A 23645-nucleotide genomic window follows, 5' to 3' on the forward strand; every position below is an offset into this window, starting at 1 on the left:
ACCACACTCCGAGGGCCCTCACCTCCTCCCTGTAGGCCGTCTCGTCGTTGTTGGTAATCAAGCCTACCACTGTTGTGTCGTCCGCAAACTTGATGATTGAGTTGGAGGCGTGTGTGGCCACGCAGTCGTGGGTGAACAGGGAGTACAGGAGAGGGCTCAGAACGCACCCTTGTGGGGCCCCAGTGTTGAGGATCAGCGGGGAGGGGATGTTGTTGCCTACCCTCACCACCTGGGGGCGGCCCATCAGGAAGTCCAGTACCCAGTTGCACAGGGCGGGGTCGAGACCCAGGGTCTCGAGTTTGATGACGAGCTTGGAGGGTACTATGGTGTTGAATGCCGAGCTGTAGTCAATGAACAGCATTCTCACATAGGTATTCCTCTTCTTAACGGACCAAGGCAGTGAATTTACCATCAGTACTTAGTAAGTAGTACTGACGTGATCGAAAGCACAGGCATTTATGGTTCTGATGTTAAATGGGACTAAATGCAATGTGCAGCACTGACCACATGATCATCCCGAAGGGATTTTGTTTTGTTTTTCTCCAAATGATGTTGACAGAGCTTCAAATGAGACATAATGATAGGTCAAAACTTTTACATTTGATCTCTCGATTTTGGCTGTTTGTTGCCCCTATAAAATGGTTGAGTGAACGTTGCGGCCAGATGGTTGACCTATTTAGCCAACATCTGACGCCCTCCTAAAAAGCTAATATAAATCCTTTTGGATCATGCCACCCTGTTCATGCTTCTGTATTGACAGGCACAACTCCTAAGGCCCAAACCTCCCTCCACAATGTACAATCCAGACCTGCGGGTTCAAATAGTATTTGTTTTCTTCCAAATACTTTGAGCATGTCTGGAGTGCCAGGTGGGTGGGGTTTGTAGTGCACATTTGGGACTATTCCACTGGTTCCATTGTGCCGGGCAAGCTCAATCAGGTGCAGCTAAAGTATTGGTAAGAAAACAAATACTGATTGAACCCAATTCTCGTGCAATCTCATTGTCTTCATAAATCACCCTGTAAAGAGCAGTGCATACTGTGAGCCACATTACCGAAACATCATTACCTCCAACATATAATCTGCCGAAGCGACCTGTAGTGCTATGTAGGAGAGAAGCCTAATAAATGATTGTCACTGTGGGGCTCATCTATCTCTGGAATGTTGTGTGTCGCAGGAGAACCCAAACAGCACAGGAGAACCAAAACTCAGATCTATAAGGTTCCTCCTCTGCTAAGATGTTCTTTGCTCCATAGCACTACAGCCAATTAACTACAGTGATTGATGGTTGTATTGCCACTCAATTGGCTTCTCTGGGCCGTATGAATAACGGTCAATGACAGAGGGAGGTTTAGCCCACTCAACTGTAAATTAATATTGATGAACTTGCAATATCATCCAAGTTTACCTTTGTTGGAAGTTGTGGCAGAATTGTAAAAGTCTGTGATTGGCCAGCAATGACACTTGGCTGTCAGTGATGATGGTTTTCCACAGTAACGGCTTTGTCTGTGTTGAGTTGCCCAAAGCTTTTCCGGCTGTTTAGTACAATCTCGTGCTGATTGCAGAGTAGCAGTTGTAGTTAGGTGGGTGGACATGAGGTACTGATGGTGATGACGGATTTCAGTCAGAAAAACTTAACCCTTAACAGTATCCTATAAAATTGACAGTGAAAGCATGTGGTTGTATTAGATATGTTAGATGTGTTATTTTTCTTAAAACTGCATTGTTGGTTAAGGGCTCGTAAGTAAACATTTCACTGTAATGACACCTGTTGTATTCGGCGCATGTGACAAATACAATTTGATTTGAATTGACCCCACTAATAGCCATTGCATGCTCGACAAACAGTGTTGCATTGTTTTGAGCCTTTTTGTGTCTTCTAAATCAGCTACCATAGCTCTGCTCAGTGCCTTTGAGACAAGAGCCGAGGCACATGGCCGCACGCAGCAAGAATAGAGCCTCCTCTGACTGCCCATTGACTTTCATTTTGCCAATAGGGAGTGCAGACATTGTGCCAGAGCTATTGACTGGCTAAATGTTATGCCCACAGCATCTAGTTTTGAAACAATGGCATTTTTTCAGATTAGAATGTCCATGTGTTGTATTCGTTTGCCATCTTTTTGACTTTTCGGGGTAATTTAAATGGATGAAAGCAAGGGCACTGAGAACAATGCAGAACAACTTGATTTGTTTGTCTTTTTGAGAATTGTCATTGCTGACGACTTTACACCTACAAGTGGATTTCCTCATATTACATCTTGGCAGGATACATAATAACGACAAGTGTTGCTTGTTGCAACATGAGTCACTGGGCCGAATTGTATTTCCTCAATAGACTCACTGTGATGTCAGGACTCCAAATAAGTCTGTCATCCAGTTAAATCTAGCTTTCTTTCTCTACAAATCCAATGCAACCCTATAGTAGTCAAGTCTAAATGAGGGATATTGAATGTTAATATCCATTATTCGTGTCCTGCTGCATCCAAACAGCTTATTTGGACACTTGAGTGGGAGGATGGGAGTCTGGTCATGTTCTTTTCATGCCAACTCCTCCAAATCTGCTTTATTGACTTCAACAGTTCACTCCCCTCCCCTGGTCTCTTCATGCTGTCATTGTTAGCCAGCTGCTGCTGAAGGTTAATGAGGGTGTTGCCTTTTTGGACTTGCACTTGTTATCTCAAATAATAAAAATACGTAAAAAAAAAATTTGAGACCAAAAACTAGTGTGACGATTGACATTTTAGAGGGATGGATTGAGATATTCCTTGCAGTGTTCGACACCTTTTCTGAACTTCCTACCTTTAAGACTGGCCCTCTGATACACATGTAAGGTATCACCAACAATAATGCCCCAAGTGGGGTCTAAATCGGAAAAGCAGGGATGATAAGGAGTACCCAACATCGAGTTGAGAGGGAGAGTTGAGCAGGGGTGATAAGGAGTACCCAACATCGAGTTGAGAGGGAGAGTTGAGCAGGGGTGATAAGGAGTACCCAACATCGAGTCGAGAGGGAGAGTTGAGCAGGGGTGATAAGGAGTACCCAACATCGAGTTGAGAGGGAGAGTTGAGCAGGGGTGATAAGGAGTACCCAACATCGAGTCGAGAGGGAGAGTTGAGCAGGGGTGATAAGGAGTACCCAACAACGAGTTGAGAGGGAGAGTTGAGCAGGGGTGATAAGGAGTACCCAACATCGAGTCGAGAGGGAGAGTTGAGCAGGGGTGATAAGGAGTACCCAACATCGAGTCGAGAGGGAGAGTTGAGCAGGGGTGATAAGGAGTACCCAACATCGAGTTGAGAGGGAGAGTTGAGCAGGGGTGATAAGGAGTACCCAACATCGAGTCGAGAGGGAGAGTTGAGCAGGGGTGATAAGGAGTACCCAACATCGAGTCGAGAGGGAGAGTTGAGCAGGGGTGATAAGGAGTACCCAACATCGAGTCGAGAGGGAGAGTTGAGCAGGGGTGATAAGGAGTACCCAACATCGAGTCGAGAGGGAGAGTTGAGCAGGGGTGATAAGGAGTACCCAACATCGAGTCGAGAGGGAGAGTTGAGCAGGGGTGATAAGGAGTACCCAACATCGAGTCGAGAGGGAGAGTTGAGCAGGGGTGATAAGGAGTACCCAACATCGAGTCGAGAGGGAGAGTTGAGCAGGGGTGATAAGGAGTACCCAACATCGAGTTGAGAGGGAGAGTTGAGCAGGGGTGATAAGGAGTACCCAACATCGAGTTGAGAGGGAGAGTTGAGCAGGGGTGATAAGGAGTACCCAACATCGAGTCGAGAGGGAGAGTTGAGCAGGGGTGATAAGGAGTACCCAACATCGAGTTGAGAGGGAGAGTTGAGCAGGGGTGATAAGGAGTACCCAACATCGAGTCGAGAGGGAGAGTTGAGCAGGGGTGATAAGGAGTACCCAACATCGAGTCGAGAGGGAGAGTTGAGCAGGGGTGATAAGGAGTACCCAACATCGAGTTGAGAGGGAGAGTTGAGCAGGGGTGATAAGGAGTACCCAACATCGAGTCGAGAGGGAGAGTTGAGCAGGGGTGATAAGGAGTACCCAACATCGAGTCGAGAGGGAGAGTTGAGCAGGGGTGATAAGGAGTACCCAACATCGAGTCGAGAGGGAGAGTTGAGCAGGGGTGATAAGGAGTACCCAACATCGAGTTGAGAGGGAGAGTTGAGCAGGGGTGATAAGGAGTACCCAACATCGAGTTGAGAGGGAGAGTTGAGCAGGGGTGATAAGGAGTACCCAACATCGAGTTGAGAGGGAGAGTTGAGCAGGGGTGATAAGGAGTACCCAACATCGAGTTGAGAGGGAGAGTTGAGCAGGGGTGATAAGGAGTACCCAACATCGAGTCGAGAGGGAGAGTTGAGCAGGGGTGATAAGGAGTACCCAACATCGAGTCGAGAGGGAGAGTTGAGCAGGGGTGATAAGGAGTACCCAACATCGAGTTGAGAGGGAGAGTTGAGCAGGGGTGATAAGGAGTACCCAACATCGAGTTGAGAGGGAGAGTTGAGCAGGGGTGATAAGGAGTACCCAACATCGAGTCGAGAGGGAGAGTTGAGCAGGGGTGATAAGGAGTACCCAACATCGAGTTGAGAGGGAGAGTTGAGCAGGGGTGATAAGGAGTACCCAACATCGAGTCGAGAGGGAGAGTTGAGCAGGGGTGATAAGGAGTACCCAACATCGAGTTGAGAGGGAGAGTTGAGCAGGGGTGATAAGGAGTACCCAACATCGAGTTGAGAGGGAGAGTTGAGCAGGGGTGATAAGGAGTACCCAACATCGAGTTGAGAGGGAGAGTTGAGCAGGGGTGATAAGGAGTACCCAACATCGAGTCGAGAGGGAGAGTTGAGCAGGGGTGATAAGGAGTACCCAACATCGAGTTGAGAGGGAGAGTTGAGCAGGGGTGATAAGGAGTACCCAACATCGAGTCGAGAGGGAGAGTTGAGCAGGGGTGATAAGGAGTACCCAACATCGAGTCGAGAGGGAGAGTTGAGCAGGGGTGATAAGGAGTACCCAACATCGAGTCGAGAGGGAGAGTTGAGCAGGGGTGATAAGGAGTACCCAACATCGAGTCGAGAGGGAGAGTTGAGCAGGGGTGATAAGGAGTACCCAACATCGAGTCGAGAGGGAGAGTTGAGCAGGGGTGATAAGGAGTACCCAACATCGAGTCGAGAGGGAGAGTTGAGCAGGGGTGATAAGGAGTACCCAACATCGAGTTGAGAGGGAGAGTTGAGCAGGGGTGATAAGGAGTACCCAACATCGAGTCGAGAGGGAGAGTTGAGCAGGGGTGATAAGGAGTACCCAACATCGAGTTGAGAGGGAGAGTTGAGCAGGGGTGATAAGGAGTACCCAACATCGAGTTGAGAGGGAGAGTTGAGCAGGGGTGATAAGGAGTACCCAACATCGAGTCGAGAGGGAGAGTTGAGCAGGGGTGATAAGGAGTACCCAACATCGAGTTGAGAGGGAGAGTTGAGCAGGGGTGATAAGGAGTACCCAACATCGAGTTGAGAGGGAGAGTTGAGCAGGGGTGATAAGGAGTACCCAACATCGAGTCGAGAGGGAGAGTTGAGCAGGGGTGATAAGGAGTACCCAACATCGAGTTGAGAGGGAGAGTTGAGCAGGGGTGATAAGGAGTACCCAACATCGAGTCGAGAGGGAGAGTTGAGCAGGGGTGATAAGGAGTACCCAACATCGAGTTGAGAGGGAGAGTTGAGCCAGAAAATAAAAGCGTTCTGACTCTTTTTGTTTTTGTTATTATTTTTTAAAACATTTATTTCCCCTTTATTTAACCAGGTAGGACAGTTGAGAACACCTTTATTTAACCAGGTAGGACAGTTGAGAACACCTTTATTTAACCAGGTAGGACAGTTGAGAACACCTTTATTTAACCAGGTAGGACAGTTGAGAACACCTTTATTTAACCAGGTAGGACAGTTGAGAACACCTTTATTTAACCAGGTAGGACAGTTGAGAACACCTTTATTTAACCAGGTAGGACAGTTGAGAACACCTTTATTTAACCAGGTAGGACAGTTGAGAACACCTTTATTTAACCAGGTAGGACAGTTGAGAACACCTTTATTTAACCAGGTAGGACAGTTGAGAACACCTTTATTTAACCAGGTAGGACAGTTGAGAACACCTTTATTTAACCAGGTAGGACAGTTGAGAACACCTTTATTTAACCAGGTAGGACAGTTGAGAACACCTTTATTTAACCAGGTAGGACAGTTGAGAACACCTTTATTTAACCAGGTAGGACAGTTGAGAACACCTTTATTTAACCAGGTAGGACAGTTGAGAACACCTTTATTTAACCAGGTAGGACAGTTGAGAACACCTTTATTTAACCAGGTAGGACAGTTGAGAACACCTTTATTTAACCAGGTAGGGCAGTTGAGAACACCTTTATTTAACCAGGTAGGACAGTTGAGAACACCTTTATTTAACCAGGTAGGGCAGTTGAGAACACCTTTATTTAACCAGGTAGGGCAGTTGAGAACACCTTTATTTAACCAGGTAGGGCAGTTGAGAACACCTTTATTTAACCAGGTAGGGCAGTTGAGAACACCTTTATTTAACCAGGTAGGACAGTTGAGAACACCTTTATTTAACCAGGTAGGGCAGTTGAGAACACCTTTATTTAACCAGGTAGGACAGTTGAGAACACCTTTATTTAACCAGGTAGGACAGTTGAGAACACCTTTATTTAACCAGGTAGGACAGTTGAGAACACCTTTATTTAACCAGGTAGGGCAGTTGAGAACACCTTTATTTAACCAGGTAGGGCAGTTGAGAACACCTTTATTTAACCAGGTAGGACAGTTGAGAACACCTTTATTTAACCAGGTAGGGCAGTTGAGAACACCTTTATTTAACCAGGTAGGACAGTTGAGAACACCTTTATTTAACCAGGTAGGACAGTTGAGAATACCTTTATTTAACCAGGTAGGACAGTTGAGAACAAGTTCTCATTTACAACTGCGACCTGGCCAAGATAAAGCAAAGCAGTGCGACAAAAACAACGACACAGAGTTACACATGGGATTAACAAACGTACAGTCAATAGAAATAGAAAACAATATATGTACAGTGTGTGTAAATGTAGTAAGATTAGGGAGGGAAGGCAATAAATAGGCCATAGTGGCAAAATAATTACAATTTAGCATTAATACTGGAGTGATGGATGTGCAGATGATGATGTGCAAGTAGAGATACTGGGGTGCAAAAGAGCAAAACAAATATTATAATAGTAACAATATGGGGATGAGGTAGTTGGGTGGGCTATTTACAGATGGGCTGTGTACAGGTGCAGTGATCGGTAAGCTGCTCTGACAGCTGATGCTTAAACTTAGTGAGGGAGATATAAGTCTCCAGCTTTTTTGCAATTCGTTCCAGTAATTGGCAGCAGAGAACTGGAAGGAAAGGCAGCCAAAGTAGGTGTTGGCTTTGGGGATGACCAGTGAAATATACCTGCTGGAGCATGCTACGGGTGGGTGTTGCTATGGTGACCAGTGAGCTGAGATAAGGTGGGGCTTTACCTAGCAAAGACTTATAGATGATCTGGAGGCAGTGGGTTTGGCGACGAATATGTAGCGATGGCCAGCCAATGAGAGCCAACAGGTCGCAGTGGTGGGTGGTATATGGGGCTTTGGTGACAAAATGGATGGCACTGTGATAGACTACATCCAATTTGCTGAGTAGAGTGTTGGAGGCTATTTTGTAAATGACATCGCCGAAGTCAAGGATCGGTAGGATAGTCAGTTATACGAGGGTATGTTTGGCAGCATGAGGGAAGGAGGCTTTGAAGGAGGCTCTTAGGCTGGTCACGTCCATCACCTGCCTCAAAACCACCACTTTTGTGTATTTTACTTTGTTTTCAGTCACCTGGATGCAAGGTACATCAGAGGAAATGGTCACCTTGATGGAAGGAATGTCAGAAGAAACGGTCACATTGATGGAAGTAATGTGAGAGGAATGATCACCTTGATGGAAGGAACGTCTGAGTAAATGGTCACCTGGATGGAAGGAACGTCTGAGTAAACGGTCACCTGGATGGAAGGAACGTCTGAGGAAACGGACACCTGGATGGAAGGAACGTCTGAGGAAACGGACACCTGGATGGAAGGAACGTCTGAGGAAACGGACACCTGGATGGAAGGAACGTCTGAGGAAACGGACACCTGGATGGAAGGAACGTCTGAGGAAACATTGTCGGGAGATGCAGCGGTGAGTGAATGTGGCGCAGGTGGTGAAGCTGAGGTGAGAACGCCGGCTGGCATTGCCCCAGCCTGTGTGTCTTTCTGATGAAGCTGCGGGGGGAATTATATCTACTGTAGCTAAGTGCTTTGTTTTCCTGTCAGACCTCGGTTGCTAAGCACGTCTTGCGCAGACCCAGTGTGTACGTCTCCAGGAGGTGCCGTGTTCTGACAAGCGACATAAGTAGGATTCCTCCTCTGTGTTCTCTGATGTATCCTGTTGTTGTTGTGGGAGGCTGTGGCAGGATTCACTGCAGTGTCCAGTAATGAGATGTAGCCACCTGTAAAGGATTTGGAGGAAAGCCCTTGAGGGATTTAGTCATGCCTACACCTCAGCACCACAGATGAAGAGGCGTGTGGCCTAATCTGGGGATAATTCATCTGGACTGAAATGAGAGTGTGAGCCTTATTTTGTGCTCAACACCACTAGGAGAGAGAGTTTATATTGGAAGGTAAACTCAAAGAGAGGTGTGTCTGGAGGCTGAAGGGGTCCTAAAATGTACACTGTAGGCAATACAGCCCACTGGACACAGACATAATTTCAACATCTAGTTTAGATTAGCATTTGGTTCAGTTGTCAACTAATGTGAACCAAAAAATATGGAGACGGCTACTTCGGTGCGCTCATACAGGAGTAGTAAAGGTCCAGTGCACTACTTTTGTGAAAAATAAAACAATTTAACATTCTGATTTATCAGGGGGTGCTGCAGCATCCTCAGCACCACTACATGGAAATGACGTTGATTCAACCAGTGTTTGCCCAGTGGTAGAGGACTGTCTCTTCTATAGCTAGAGAGCAACTGGGAACCAAACGAGCATAGAGTAACTATGGTGATACGATGCTTTAAATTATTTATGTTCTTTATGGCTGTCAAAGTGAAGGAGTGTGTGCTTCCCTCCCATTAAATAAGAAGAACGAGATCTAGAGAAGTATAACGTAGACAGCTATTTTGGATTTCAGTTGCTTATCATTCAGAAGTCCCCATCCCCCTTATTTTCCCTCTTAACTTATTGAGAAAAAAGTGTGTGGGGGGGGGCAGGATGGTTAGAAAGGTTTTCAAATGGCCATTTGAATATTTCCTCGTTGTCTCTCAACATAATAGACCAATTAGTTTGCAACATGAATCTGCTTAAATACAAAGTGTCCATCTGTGATGCAGAACAATTCCGACATGTCTCAACGTGCTCCCTAATTAAGACACCCACAACTAAGTGGAGATAAAACTTTTAGCAACTGCTGGCCATAAAATGTAACACCAGAGTGGAGAGGCACTCTGGCTTTTTTAATACTTTTGGCAGGATGAAAGACATTGTTGCAGGACATAAAGGATTAACACTATATTACTTCAGTGTAGCTTTCTGTTGCATGTTCAAGAGGGGTCTCTTTTCCTCTCTTCAGCTTCTGAGTTCCCTAGTTGAATAAATGGAAAGGCCATCTCTATTCCCCCTGTTCTGGAGACTTTAACTGTGCCAAGTAATGATGCTGACAAAATGCCAAGGGTCAAATACTGTATATGCCCCCATTGTAATGCAATGCCAGTGGTTGGCGTCAGTGTCCATATGGAAAAGCACTGATAAGCAGTATCAGCCCAAGGAACAATTGGGTAGCTGAGCTTTTGTCCCCTTTATGCTATAGCTACAATATACACTGTAACACAATCGGTACAGTCTGACAATGTGCCAAGTAGACCCATACGCTTAAATTACTGTATTCTTTAATAATTAGCTCTTAGTGCGCGGTCACCTATAGAAATGGCCTTATTAGTAATTTGTCATTACCTAATTAGCTTGCGATAAGCTTATCTGGAACCATTATGAAGCCAGACATATCAGCTGACACACTCCAGGTGTTTAACTGTTTGCAGACTGTAGCTACACTATGTGCTTTGTTCTTCTGTCAGGCCTCGGCTGCTTAAGCCCGCCTTGCACAAAACCTGTCTTTGCCAGTAGGTGCAGTGTTCTGGTAAGTGACGTAAGTAAGATTTATCCTCTTGTGTTCTCTGATACATACACCTTGTTGTTATTGTGGGAGGTTGTGGCTGGTTTCACTGCAGTGTCCAGTAATGGATCGTAGCCACCTGTAAAGGGTTAGGAGAAAAGCAGCCTTTATTCAGGCCTGTGTAGATATCTCTTATGTTGAAAACAATATGGTTATATTGACCAGTATTTTACTGTTTGTCATGGCACCATGTTATTAAAATAATAAAGTTGTCCATCGAATTAGGTGGGTGGTGGTGAGCCTAAGAAAGACAAAATAACAACTCTCTCCTGCTATCCTGTAGGTGAAGTACAAGGAGGTTTATGAGAAATCCAAAGGCCCAGAACCTTTCATCCCTGATGTAGAGTTGCAGCATTCCAAGAACATCCGCTGGATGGATCAACAACATTCAACATCAACAACATTGTAGTTACTCCACAATACTAACCTAAATGACAGTGGAATAAAAATATTCCAAAACAAATCCAACACAACACATCACTGAGTAACTGCCTCCTTATTTTCATGCATGGTGGTGACTGCATCATGGAATGGGTATGCTTGTCATCGGCAAGGACTGTGGAGTTTCCAGGATAAAAAGAAACGCGATGGAGCTAAGTACAGGAAAAATCCTAGAGGAAAACCTGCTTCAGTCTGCTTTACACCAGACACTGGGTGGGGAATTCACCTTTCAGCAGGACAAAAACCTACAACACAAGGCCAAATCTACACTGGAGTTGTTTACCAAGAAGACAGTGAATGTTCCTCAGTGGCCAAGTCACAGTTTTGACTTAAATCTGCTTGAATATCCATGGTAACACTTGAAAATGGCTGTCTAGCCATGATCCCCAACACCTTGACAGAGCTTGAAGCATTCTGAAAAGAATAATGGCAAATATTGCATAATCCAGGTGTGGGGAGCTCTTGAGACGTACCCAAGTAATTTCTAACATGTATTGATTCAGGGGGGTGAATACTTATCTAATCAAGGTATATCAAGGTATAATTCATTTGTAAGAAATGTTAGAATGTTTTTGACATTTTGACATTACAGATTATTTTGTGTAGATCGTTGACAAAAAATGACAATCCCAATTTTGTAACAAAATACTTATGATACCCACTGTAATTCAGAGGAAACGCTTCGTTACTGACAAATACATTACATCAGTATTAAACGTCAGTGTACCTGTCCATCTAATGGAATAAAGCCTGAGCTTTCTAAAATGAAGCAAATCTCTGCCTGTGTTATCTGACTGATCCAAAGCTTTTTTACCATGAATTAGTCCACTGTCAGAAGTTTATTTGGGTATGACTTATTTTTGGATTTCTCTTTCTGTTGTTGTACAGCACTCCTCCTATTCTCCTTTGTTTGCTGAACAACAGAGGACGACCTCAACTCACATCCATTTCTTTGCTTTACAGTTCAAGTACAAAGGTGAGAAAGTCTCCTCTGGTTCGGCTTACTCTCAACTCCCTGAGACGATGGAGACAGAGACAGAGAGAGCTCAAGCGCTCACAGAGACGCAGAGCAAGGTGAGCGCAAATTTTCCTCATTGACATGAATATTAATGCTAATGGAAACATTGCAAGTTTTAAATGACTAGTTATAAAATCTTTATGAATATATGACAGTATCCCCAAACACGCCAGACACGACTTCATGGTGTCATTTTTGGTTGTATAATTAAGCAATAAGGACCGAGGAGGTGTAGTATATGGCAAATATAGCACAGCTAAGGCCTGTTCTTAGGCACGACGCGATGCGGAGTGCCTGGACACAGTCCTTAGCCGTGGTATTTTGGCCATATAACACAAACCCCCGAGCAGCCTTATTGCTATTATAAACGTGGTACATGGTCTGATATACCATGGCTTTTAGCCAATCAGAATTCAGGGCTTGAACCACCCAGTTTATAATATTAAGTATCCAAATCCATTATGTATTCATTGTCTTTTCTTCTACCCTCCAAGTACAAAGAGAGCGGGAAGAAAAATATCTCCCATCCGGTCTAGCTGATACCATGGATACCCAATCTGTCAGAAATGTGTCTGAACTGCAAAGTCAGGTGAAAAGAGCAGCAGGTATGCCATTCTCTTTTGGGGGATAGTTCACCCACAGTTCACATAGATTTTCTTACTTTAATGACAATGATAGCGAGACAAGCAGCTTACAGATGTGTACACTATTAAGATGTTTACACCTCTGATACGGACTGAAGTCAGTCGTAGTTTATGTAATTTATCTGTGTTGGTTTGAATCCCTACATTGGTTTCAATAATTGTCTTTCAGACGAAGTACAAGAAGGCAGTGAAGAAGAAGGCAAGGTCTCTTTACTCTGTGATATGAAAGACTCTGGAGACCCAACATGCCAAGCGGTCTCCCAGCTCCAGAGCCAGGTACAATACAGTAGCCCTACAGCGCTGACCACCACTCATCACACTTAAAGGACATCTCTATTTCATCAATAGCACCGCTAATGAAATAAGAGCTTGGGCGTGAACCCCAGCTTCTACTTATTTTCTGTAGTCATGCATTGATGTCAACAGCTACTGTACAGCCGTGGCCAAAGGTTTTGAGAATGACACAAATATTAATTTCCACAAAGTTTGCTGCTTCAGTGTCTTTAGATATTTTTGTCAGGCGTTACTATGGAATACTGAAGTATAATTACGAGCATTTCATAAACGTTAAAGGCTTTTATTGACAATTACATGAAGTTGATGCAAAGAGTCAATATTTGCAGTGTTGACCCTTCTTTTGCAAGACCTCTGCAATCCTCCCTGGCATGCTGTCAATTAACTTCTGGGACACATCCTGACTGATGGCAGCCCATTCTTGCATAATCAATGCTTGGAGTTTGTCAGAATTTGTGGGGTTTTGTTTGTCTACCCGCCTTTTGAGGATTGACCACAAGTTCTCAATGGGATTGAGGTCTGGGGAGTTTCCTGGCCATGGACCCAAAATATCGATGTTTTGTTCTCCGAGCCACTTAGCCACTTTGGCCTTATGGCAAGGTGCTCCATCATGCTGGAAAAGGCATTGTTTGTCACCAAACCGTTCCTGGATGGTTGGGAGAAGTTGCTCTCGGAGGATGTGTCGGTACCATTCTTTATTCATGGCTGTGTTCTTAGGCAAAATTGTGAGTGAGCCCACTGCCTTGGCTGAGAAGCAACCCCACACATGAATGGTCTCAGAATGCTTTACTGTTGGCATGACACAGGACTGATGGTAGCGCTCACCTTGTCTTCTCCGGACAAGCTTTTTTCCGGATGCCCCAAACAATCAGAAAGGGAATTCATCAGAGAAAATGACTTTACCCCAGTCCTCAGCAGTCCAGCAGTCTGTCCCTGATGTTTTTCTTGGAGAGAAGTGACTTCTTTGCTGCCCTTGACACCAGGCCATCCTCTAAAAGTCTTCGCCTCACTGTGCGTGAAGATGCACTCACACATGCCTGCTGCCATTCCTGAGTAAGCTCTGTACTGGTGGTGCCCCGATCCCTCAGCTGAATCAACTTTAGGAGACGGTCCTAGTGCTTGCTGTACTTTCTTGGGCACCCTGAAGCCTTCTTCACAAAAATTTAACCGCTCTCCTTGAAGTTCTTGATGATCCGATAAATGGTTGATTTAGGTGCAATCTTACTGGCAGCAATATCCTTGCCTGTGAAGCCCTTTTTGTGCAAAGCAATGATGACGGCATGTGTTTCCTTGCAGGTAACCATGGCTGACAGAGGAAGAACATGAATTCCAAGCACCACCCTCATTTTGAAGCTTCCAGTCTGTTATTCGAACTCAATCAGCATGACAGAGTGATCTCCAGCCTTGTCCTTGTCAACACTTACACCTGTGTTAATGAGAGAATCACTGACATGATGTCAGCTGGTCCTTTTGTGGCAGGGCTGAAATGCAGTGGAAATGTTTTTGGTGGATTCAGTTCATTTGCATGGCAGAGAGGGATTTGGCAATTCAGCTGATCACTCTTCATAACATTCTGGAGTATATGCAAATTTCCATCATAAAAACTGAGGCAGCAGACTTTGAAAATGTATATTTGTGTCGTTCTCAAAACTTTGGGCCACGACTGTAGGTTTCCATCCATTTGGTGACAGATTTTCATGTGAATATTTAAAAACTTCCATCGCATTTTCAACTCTACTGTGTGTGTGTGTGGGTGTGGGCGTGGGCGTGGGCGTTAGGCCAAGTACAAGGAGGCAGGGAAGCAGCAGTTCTCCACTCTTCTCTACTCAAAGCTTCCAGAGACTTTGGAGACTCAGCACGCCAAAGATGCCTCCCAGCTACAGAGCGTGGTGAGTCACACACACACACACACACACACACACACATACACACACACAGTCAGGATTAACAGGGTCTGTTTTCATATGATGTGTATTCGTAAGGTATTCAGACCCCTTTTCCACATTTTGTTACGTTACAGCTTTATTATAAAATGTATTACAAAAATAATAGGTGCATCCTGTTTCCATTGATCATCCTTCAGATGTTTCTACAATTTGATTGTCCACCTGTGGTAAATTCAATTGATTGGACATGATTTGGAAAGGCACACACCTATCTATATAAGGTCCCTCAGTTGACAGTTCATGTCAGAGCAAGAACCAAGCCATGAAGTCAAAGGAATTTTCCCTAGCGCTCCGAGACATGATTGTGTTGGGGCACAGATCTGGGGAAGGGTACCAAAACATTTCTGCAGCATTGAAGGTCCCCAAGAACACAGTGGCCTCCATCAGGTTTGGAACCACAAAGACTCTTCCTAGAGCTCGCCGCCCGGCCAAACTGAGCAATCGGGGGAGAAGGCCTTAGTCAGGGAACCCGATGGTCACTCTGACAGAGCTCTAGAATTCATCTGTGGTGATGGGAAAACCTTTCAGAAGGACAACCATCTCTGCAGCACTCCACCAATCTGGCCTTTATGGTAGAGTGTGCAGACATAAGCCACGCCTCAGTAAAAGGTACACGACAGACCGCCTAGTTTGCCAAAAGGCACCTAAAGACTCTCAGACCATGAGAAACAAGATTCTCTGGACCAAGATTGAACTCTTTGGCCTGAATGCCAAATGTCATGTCTGGAGGAAACCTGGCACCATCCCTATGGTGAAGCATGGTGGTGGCAGCGTCATGCTTTGGGGATGTTTTTCAGCGTCAGGGACTCATAGACTAGTCAGGATCGAGGGAAAGTGTCATGTATTGTCATGTTGTGTCTTTCTGTCCTTTCCTTTCACCCTGTCTCCCTCTGCTGGTCGTATTAGGTTACCTTTTCTCCCCCGCTTTCCCCCAGCTGTTCCTTGTCTCCTCTTGACTACCTCGTCACCCCTTCTCCCACCTGTTCCCCTTTTCCCTCTGATTAGTCCCCTATATCTCTCTCTGTTTTTGTTCCTGTCCTTGTCGGATTCTTGTTTGTTGTGTTTCATGCCTGAACCAGACTGTCGTCATGTTTGCTGTAACCATGTCTTGTCCTGTCGGAATCTGCCGGTCCGTCTGAGCCTACCTATGTTTGGTAATTAAAGAAGCTCTGTTTAAGTTAATTCGCTTTTGGGTCCTCATTCACGCACCGTAACAGAAAGATGAACGGAGCAAAGTACAGAGAGATCCTTGATGAAAACCTGCTCCAGAGCTCTAAGGACATCAGACTGGGGCGAAGGTTCACCTTCCAATAGGACAGCAACCCTAAGCATACAGCCAAGACAACGCAGGAGTGGCTTCGGGACAAGTCTCTGAATGTCCTTGAGTGGCCCAGTCTGATCCCGGACTTGAACCCGATCTCTGGAGAGACCTGAAAATAGCTGTACAGCAACGCTCCCCATCCAACCTGACAGAGCTTGAGAGGATCTGCAAAGAAGAATGTGAGAAACTCCCCAAAAACAGGTGTGCCAAGCTTGTAGTATCATACCCAAGAAGACTCGAGTCTGTAATCGCTGCCAGAGGTGCTTCAGCAAAGTACTGAGTTAAGGGTCTGAATGTAAATGAGATCAAACGATTTAATCCATTTTAGAATAAGGCTGTAACCTAACAAAATGTGGAAGAAGTCAAGGGGTCTGAATACTTGCTGAAGGCCCTGTACTTTACATGCTACCAGGGCTTTTTTGCATCATGTCTTATTTTGGCTGATGATATGATTTTACAAGACTCAGTACTGCTTAACATTTTTGGACACACTAGTTTTCTTTTGTTCTGTTTTCAGAATAAGTATAAAGAGGGATGCAACAATAAGATTTAAACATCGCTGTATTCTCAACTTCCTGACACAATAGTCTTATTTTCACCATCATGTGATTACATCACCTAAAGGTATAAGTGTAATGTCTTTTTTTTTTACGTCCATCAGAACAAGTATTAAGAAGACGGGAAAAATACTCTTTCCACAAGTGTTTATTCTCAACTATCATTAGAAAACTAATAGGTAGGTCAGTGTAAGGTCAGTGTAATGTCAGTTTTCATAAGCAGACATCAACTGTCATGACTGTTAATAACATCTATTGTGTCGTGCTTGTGACAATGTTATGTAGCTCATGACGGATGGTCTACGTAAAATGTAACCAACGTTTTCAAGATTTGAATGGGATATTTTCAGGGAAAATGTCACGATGTAGCAGACCTTGGAAACAAAACAAACTTAACTTTGTGTTTTAGAAAAAGTATAAGGAGGCAGTAGAGAAGCGAGACTCTCTCTACAAGTGGAGGCTGCTTAGGGGAGGACGGCTCATAATAATAACTGGAACAGAGCTAATGGAATGGCATTAACCCATGTGTTTGATATAATTCCAGCCATTACCACGAGCCCGTCTTCCCCAATTAAGGTGCCACCAACCTGTGCACTCTATACCACCTTACCCAGCACGCCAAAGAGGCTTCTCTCAGTGAGTTTACTTTTACACATTTACCATAACATATACAGTTTAAGTCGGAGGTTTACATACACTTAGGTTGGAGTCATTATAACTCGTTTTTCAACCACTCCACAAATTTCTTGTTAACAAACTATAGTTTTGGCAAGTCGGTTACGACGTCTACTTTGTGCATGACACAAGTCATTTTTCCAACAATTGTTTACAGACAGATTATTTCTCTTATTATTCACTGTATCACAATTCCAGTGGGTCATAGGTTTACATACACTAAGTTGACTGTGCTTTTAAACAGCTTGGAAAATTATGGCATGGCCTTAGAAGCTTCTGATAGGCTAATTGACATAATTTGTGTCAATTGGGTGTGTACCTGTGGATATATTTCAAGGTCTACCTTCAAACTCAGTGCCTCTTTGCTTCACATCACGGGAAAATCAATTGTAGACTTCCACAAGTCTGGTTCATCCTTGGGAGCAATTTCCAAACACCTGAAGGTACCACGTCCATCTGTACGAACAATAGTACGCAAGTATAAACACCATGGGACCACACAGCCGTCATACCGCTCAGGAAGGAGACGCGTTCTGTCTCCTAGAGATTAACGTACTTTAGTGCGAAAAGTGCAAATCAATCCCAGAACAACAGCAAAGGACCTTGTGAAGATGTTGGAGGAAACAGGTACAAAAGTATCTATATCCAGTAAAACGAGTCCTATATCAACATAACCTGAAAGGCCGCTCAGCAAGGAAGAAGCCACTGCTCCAAAACCTCCATAAAAAAGACAGACTACGGTTTGCAACTGCACATGGGGACTAAGATTGTACTTTTTGGAGAAATGTCCTCTGGTCTGATGAAACAAAAATAGAACTGTTTGGCCATAATGACCATCATTATGTTTGGAGGGAAACGGGGGAGGCTTGCAAGAACACCATCCCAACCTTGAAGCACGGGGGTGGCAGCATCATGTTGTGGGGGTGCTTTGCTGCAGGAGGGACTGGTGCACTTCACAAAATAGAGGACATCATGAGGATTAAAAATTATGTGGTAATATTGAAGCAACATCTCAAGACATGAGTAAGGAAGTTAAAGCTTGGTCGCAAATGGATCTTCCAAATGGACAATGACCCTAAGCATACTTCCAAAGGCAAAATGGCTTAAGGACACCAAAGTCAAGGTATTGGAGTGGCCATCACAAAGCCCTGACCTCAATCCTATACAACATTTGTGGGCAGAACTGAAAAAGCATGTGCAAGCAAGGAGGCTTACAAACCTGACTCAGTTACACCACCTCTGTCAGGAGGAGTGGGCCAAAATTCACCCAACTTATTGTGGGAAGCTTGTGGAAGGCTACATGAAACGTTTGACACAAGTTAAGCAATTTAAAGGAAATGTTACCAAATACTAATTGAGTGTATGTAAACTTCTGACCCACTGGGAATGTGATGACAGAAATTAAAGCTGAAATAAATCATTATCTCTACTATTATTCTGACATTTCACATTCTTAAAATAAAGTGGTAAACCTAACTGACCTAAGACAGGGAATTTTTACTAGGATTAAATGTCAGAAATTGTGATAAACTGAGTTTAAATGTATTTGGCTAAGGTGTATGTAAACTTACGACTTCAACTGTGATTTATATACAATATACTGTGATATGGAGTGTACAAATATGGTTTATGTATAGTTTATTTCACTGATACAGTATTCCATACATTAATATGTTATGCCTCATAGATCTATTCAGCTTATGATGTAACCTTTAGTATCTTTTAGAATAAATGGATTCCTTTTCCCACTAAGGTGTTGTGCCAACTATGTTTGATGAATGTAATCACCATAGATGATGTTGTTCCTTTTCTAGCTGAAATACAAGCAAGGTGGCTAAAAGGATACCTCCAGTTCTCTGTACTCCCTGCTTCAAGAAACGACAGAGATCCAGATAGACAAAGAGCACTGGGATATTTACAGTGAGGTAAGGCATCATGACAAATTTATGCCACCAAACCTTTTGCAAAAAATGACAGTTTAAAAGTCACATTACCTGGATCCACAGAAATCAAAGAGATGTCCTTTTCAGGTGAAATACACAGAGGACGGTAAAAGAAAAGCTTTCCAGTAACCTTTATTCCTTGCTGCCAGAAACAGCGAACACACAATTTGCCAAGCAGCAATCAGAATTCTGAAGTGAGGTGTTCTGCTCAGATTAATTTAGTTTGACTTCGACCGGTCTACAGTATACCTGTTCCACGCTTTGTCTGTGTCATAAAGTACTCCATCTACTGTATAGCTCAAACAACATCTCATTATGTTGACATCAGTGTGTGTGTGAGCGTGTGCATGTGTGTCAGGACACACGAGGGCGGTATTGAAGCTATGGAACATTTTCTTCTGCAACGTGACCCTAATGAACTACCTTCCAGTGCATGCATTATAACATTGGCTGAAATAGTACTCACACATAACTATTTCATGTTTCTAAATTATTTCTTTATTCAGACGAAGGGTACTGCTATGGGATCTCCCATGGCTCCTAACTATGCTCATTTGTATGTGGATTACATGGAGAAACAGTCTATTTTCAATCCTCTCAAAAATGCTTTCTTGCCTAACATCATTATTTGGAAACGGTATATTGATGATATTTTTGTTCTATAGAGGGGTGATGCAAAACAGCTCCAGGCGTTCCATGCTTTTCTTAACTCCTGTTCTGATCATTTGATGTTTACGATGCAATCTGATACATCAAATCAGTTTTCTTGATCTTCTGATCTTGTGTGAAGATAATGTTCTATACACTGATCTTTACAGGAAGCCTACTGATCATAACAGTTTGTTGAGAGCTGATAGTTGTCACCCACTTCCCTTGAAAAATAGTTTGCCCTACAGCCAATTCTGTCGAATCAAAAGAATTAGCAAAAAACAATCAGATTTCGACAGAAATATGGCTGAGACGCAAAGAAAGTTCAGGGAGAGGGGCTACAAAAATGATCAGATTAATATTGCCATTGAGAAAATTCAAAACAAAACGAGACATGGCCTTTTTCAAGGTCAGTCTCGCAAAAAGACACATTCTTGTGTTCTAACTATCTGCTATTCAAAGTGCTCTGAACAAATTAAGGGAATTGTTCACAAACATTGGCACATTCTAAAATCCGATGATAGTCTCGGTGATGTGTTTTCGGACCTTCCCTTGGTCGTATTCTCGCGGGGCAGAAATCACAGAGACCAATTGGTACACTCTGATTTACCACCCCAAGATATTCCTGAACAACGTCTATTTGCGTCCCTATTGGATGGAAATTACAAATGTAATGGCTGTGCTCATTGCAATGGCACTTATAAATGTAGATCCTTCAAACACCCACAAACAGGGAAATCGATCCCAATCAAAGGTGTTATTACGTGCTCCACTAAGGCAGTTATTTATCTTATAACTTGTCCTTGTGGTAAAAAAATATGTGGTTAAAACAGGGCGCGAATTAAAAGTATGTATCTCAGAGCATCGTAGAACCATTAGGTGTAAAAACTTTACTTATCCAGTTGCGGCGCACTTCTTGGAGGCAGGCCAATCGATTTCGTCTCTGCGTTATTTTGGCAACGAACATGTCACCCTCCCTAGGAGAGGGGGTGACCTTGATAATTTATTGTTAAAACGAGAGGCTGCCTGGATCTTTATCATAAAGACCCTTGTTCCCTTCAATCTCAACGTAGACTTTGATCTGAAGCCATTCTTGTGATTATTGTGACTTTGTAATTGTTTGTTAGCTTGTGTAGTCTAAAAGGAATTTAGGATCGTATGCTATCCATTTGTTGTTTGTATGCTGTTCTTTGTATGCCATTTTAATATTTGATAATTAACCAATGATATTAGGCCACTCTTGGCCATGATTACAGACACCTGTGTCTTTTGACACTACATAAACGATTCATCCCGCAGTGTTTGTGATTATACCCTGGTGAAGACAGCTTGGCTGTCGAAACGTTGGTAATTAAAGTTTTGCATCTGAGCTCCTAGAGTGTGCTGCTCTCTTTTATTTTCAAGGACGTTGGTGGAACCTTAACTAGGGAGAAAGGGCTTGAGGTAATGACTGGAGCAGAATGGTGGAATGGTATCAAATACATTAAACATGGTTTCCATGTGTTTGATGCCATTCCATTTGCTCCGTTCCAGCTGTTATTATGAGCCGTCCTCCCCTCAGCAGCCTCCACTTGTGTGTAGTTATTAATTTAGAATATGTTACTATAAGAATCATTTGTCTCTTTGAATTCACTCATCTTGATTTTCATATTGAAAAAACACTTAATTTTGTGGGGGTTTTTGCAACATTTTTGCAAAATTACAAAAGTGACACGCAGGAACTGTCCATCTGCTTGTACGCACAACTCCCTGAAACCATCCTTACATGTTATGTTTCAACCTTTTCAGCACCCTTTATATAGCATAAGGTATGTCATGACGTTGGCCTGGGGGTAGGTTTATGACAGTCATAAATACCTCTTCCCCCCGGTTTTTCCTCTCTCTACCCTACTGATGTTACATTTGCAAACACCTTGGTTAATCTAGAGATTCTGGGAACATCAGAAGGTGGGGGGAAATGAACTATATTCTGGTAATCCGACCAATTGAACATATGCGGTGGTACTTAATGAATATGATGTCAGTTCGGTTGTCATCTGAGACATTCTCATCAATGATAAGATGACATAAACTCAACAGTGGAAAGTCTACACATCAGAGTTATCGGATTCACATGGAATTGTTATTCAATTTAAATGTTTGAATATGAAATTATTCGTGATGAGATGAAATGTGATTTTAGCTTCTAAAATGTGAGATTTGGGTTTTCATGAGTGAATTAGGCCCGACTCAGTGGCCCGCCCACGTGAAGAGACATTTGTAAACTATGAAACACACCCCGTTTCTCCCTTCCTATATAAAGCCTTGACGACAATATAACCTCCTGTTCCGAGGATGTGAGGACAACGGTCCGATGTCAGAATGGTTCAGACAATAACTACAGAACGAAGCTAACATCAGCGTGAGCTTTGGTTACGAATGTTATGAACTTTGAACTATAATTCACTACAGAAGTGATACCTCCTAGCCGTTGAGTTAGCAACAGCAGCTGCAAACGAGGGCTAGGAAGGAACAGACAGAGTATCCCGTCTATCACACAATGACGTTATTACAACGTATTCAATTGACAACCAGAGACATTCTTCAAAGGACAAAGGACTCGGTTTGGCAACACGGCCTTCCATCTACCACCAACCTTCCGAAGCGCAGCTCAGAGTAAATATTTATTGCATTTTCCTTTTCCAAATGAGCGGTAATTTAGAATGCATAAAATATTGTATTTACGATAGCATAGCTTCTTCCTTTGGTTCTCAGTCTTCCCGCTCTTTCACTCAAACCCAGCCCCTTTTCTTTTGTGTAACAAGCTGTCATATCTGCTAGGGACGTTTTCCTTTATGACGTAATTTATAATCAAGTTATGATTAATTATGTGTATGTGCAATTCTGTGTGATTAGTTAGGTATTTAATTAATAAATAATTAATCCCAATTTTGTATTGCTGATTCAACTTGTTAGCCAGGGTTCGTGAAGATAACCAAGAATTTACAACTTTCAGATGAGACTGAATTAAGGTGACGATTAATATTGACTGCTATTGATGTAAAATATTACTAGGTCTTTAAGAGTTTATTCAGAAGATAACAGCTCTATAAATATTATTTTGTGGTTCCCCGACTCTCTAGTTAATTACATTTACATGATTAGCTCAATCAGGTAATATTAATTACGGATCAATTATTTTATAGAATAGCATGTCATATCACTTAATCCGGCATAGCCAAAGACATGACAGGTATTTGCTTGTTAATCATTTTTGTAGCATCTACAGTGAGGGAAAAAAGTATTTGATCCCCTGCTGATTTTGTACGTTTGCCCACTGACAAAGAAATTATCAGTCTATAATTTTAATGGTAGGTTTATTTGAACAGTGAGAGACAGAATAACAACAAAAAAATCCAGAAAAATGCATGTCAAAAATGTTATAAATTGATTTGCATTTTAATGAGGGAAATAAGTATTTGACCCCTCTGCAAAACATGACTTAGTACTTGGTGGCAAAACCCTTCAATCACAAAGGTCAGAAGTTTCTTGTAGTTGGCCACCAGGTTTGCACACATCTCAGGAGGAATTTTGTCTCACTCCTCTTTGCAGCTCTTCTCCAAGTCATTCAGATTTCGAGGCTGACGTTTGGCAACTCGAACCTTCAGCTCCCTCCACAGATTTTCTATGGGATTAAGGTCTGGAGTCTGGATAGGCCACTCCAGGACCTTAATGTGCTTCTTCTTGAGCCAATACTTTGTTGCCGTGGCCATGTGTTTTGGGTCATTGCCATGCTGGAATACCCATCCACTACCCATTTTCAATGCCCTGGCTGAGGGAAGGAGGTTCTCACCCAAGATTTGATGGTACATGGCCCCGTCCATCGTCCCTTTGATGCGGTGAAGTTGTCCTGTCCCCTTAGCAGAAAA

At 43.3% G+C, this 23645-nt stretch overlaps 2 protein-coding genes across 10 annotated transcripts in view; both read left to right on the forward strand.

Moving 5' to 3' along the window:
* LOC110535303 (LIM zinc-binding domain-containing Nebulette) overlaps positions 1 to 23645 on the forward strand; it is an 86156-nt gene that overhangs the window by 38525 nt on the left and 23986 nt on the right. The gene's annotated exons all lie outside the window — the stretch shown is intronic.
* Positions 1 to 23645, forward strand: part of LOC110535304 — a 48174-nt gene that overhangs the window by 5141 nt on the left and 19388 nt on the right. For 7 of the 9 annotated variants that reach the window (XR_005034566.1, XR_005034569.1, XR_005034571.1 and 4 more), the window contains exons 2-7: positions 11655 to 11765; positions 12204 to 12314; positions 12523 to 12629; positions 14426 to 14536; positions 17016 to 17107; positions 18961 to 19071. Coding sequence is in view for 1 of the 9 variants with exons in the window: in XM_036934930.1 (XP_036790825.1) it covers positions 12254 to 12314; positions 12523 to 12629; positions 14426 to 14536; positions 16576 to 16587 (291 nt within the window). In the remaining 8 variants the exon portion in view is untranslated. The other 2 variants (XR_005034573.1, XM_036934930.1) reach the window with 2 other exon arrangements.

Source organism: Oncorhynchus mykiss, chromosome 11 (genome assembly GCF_013265735.2).
Source record: "Oncorhynchus mykiss isolate Arlee chromosome 11, USDA_OmykA_1.1, whole genome shotgun sequence".
NCBI classification, from domain to species: Eukaryota; Metazoa; Chordata; class Actinopteri; order Salmoniformes; family Salmonidae; genus Oncorhynchus; species Oncorhynchus mykiss.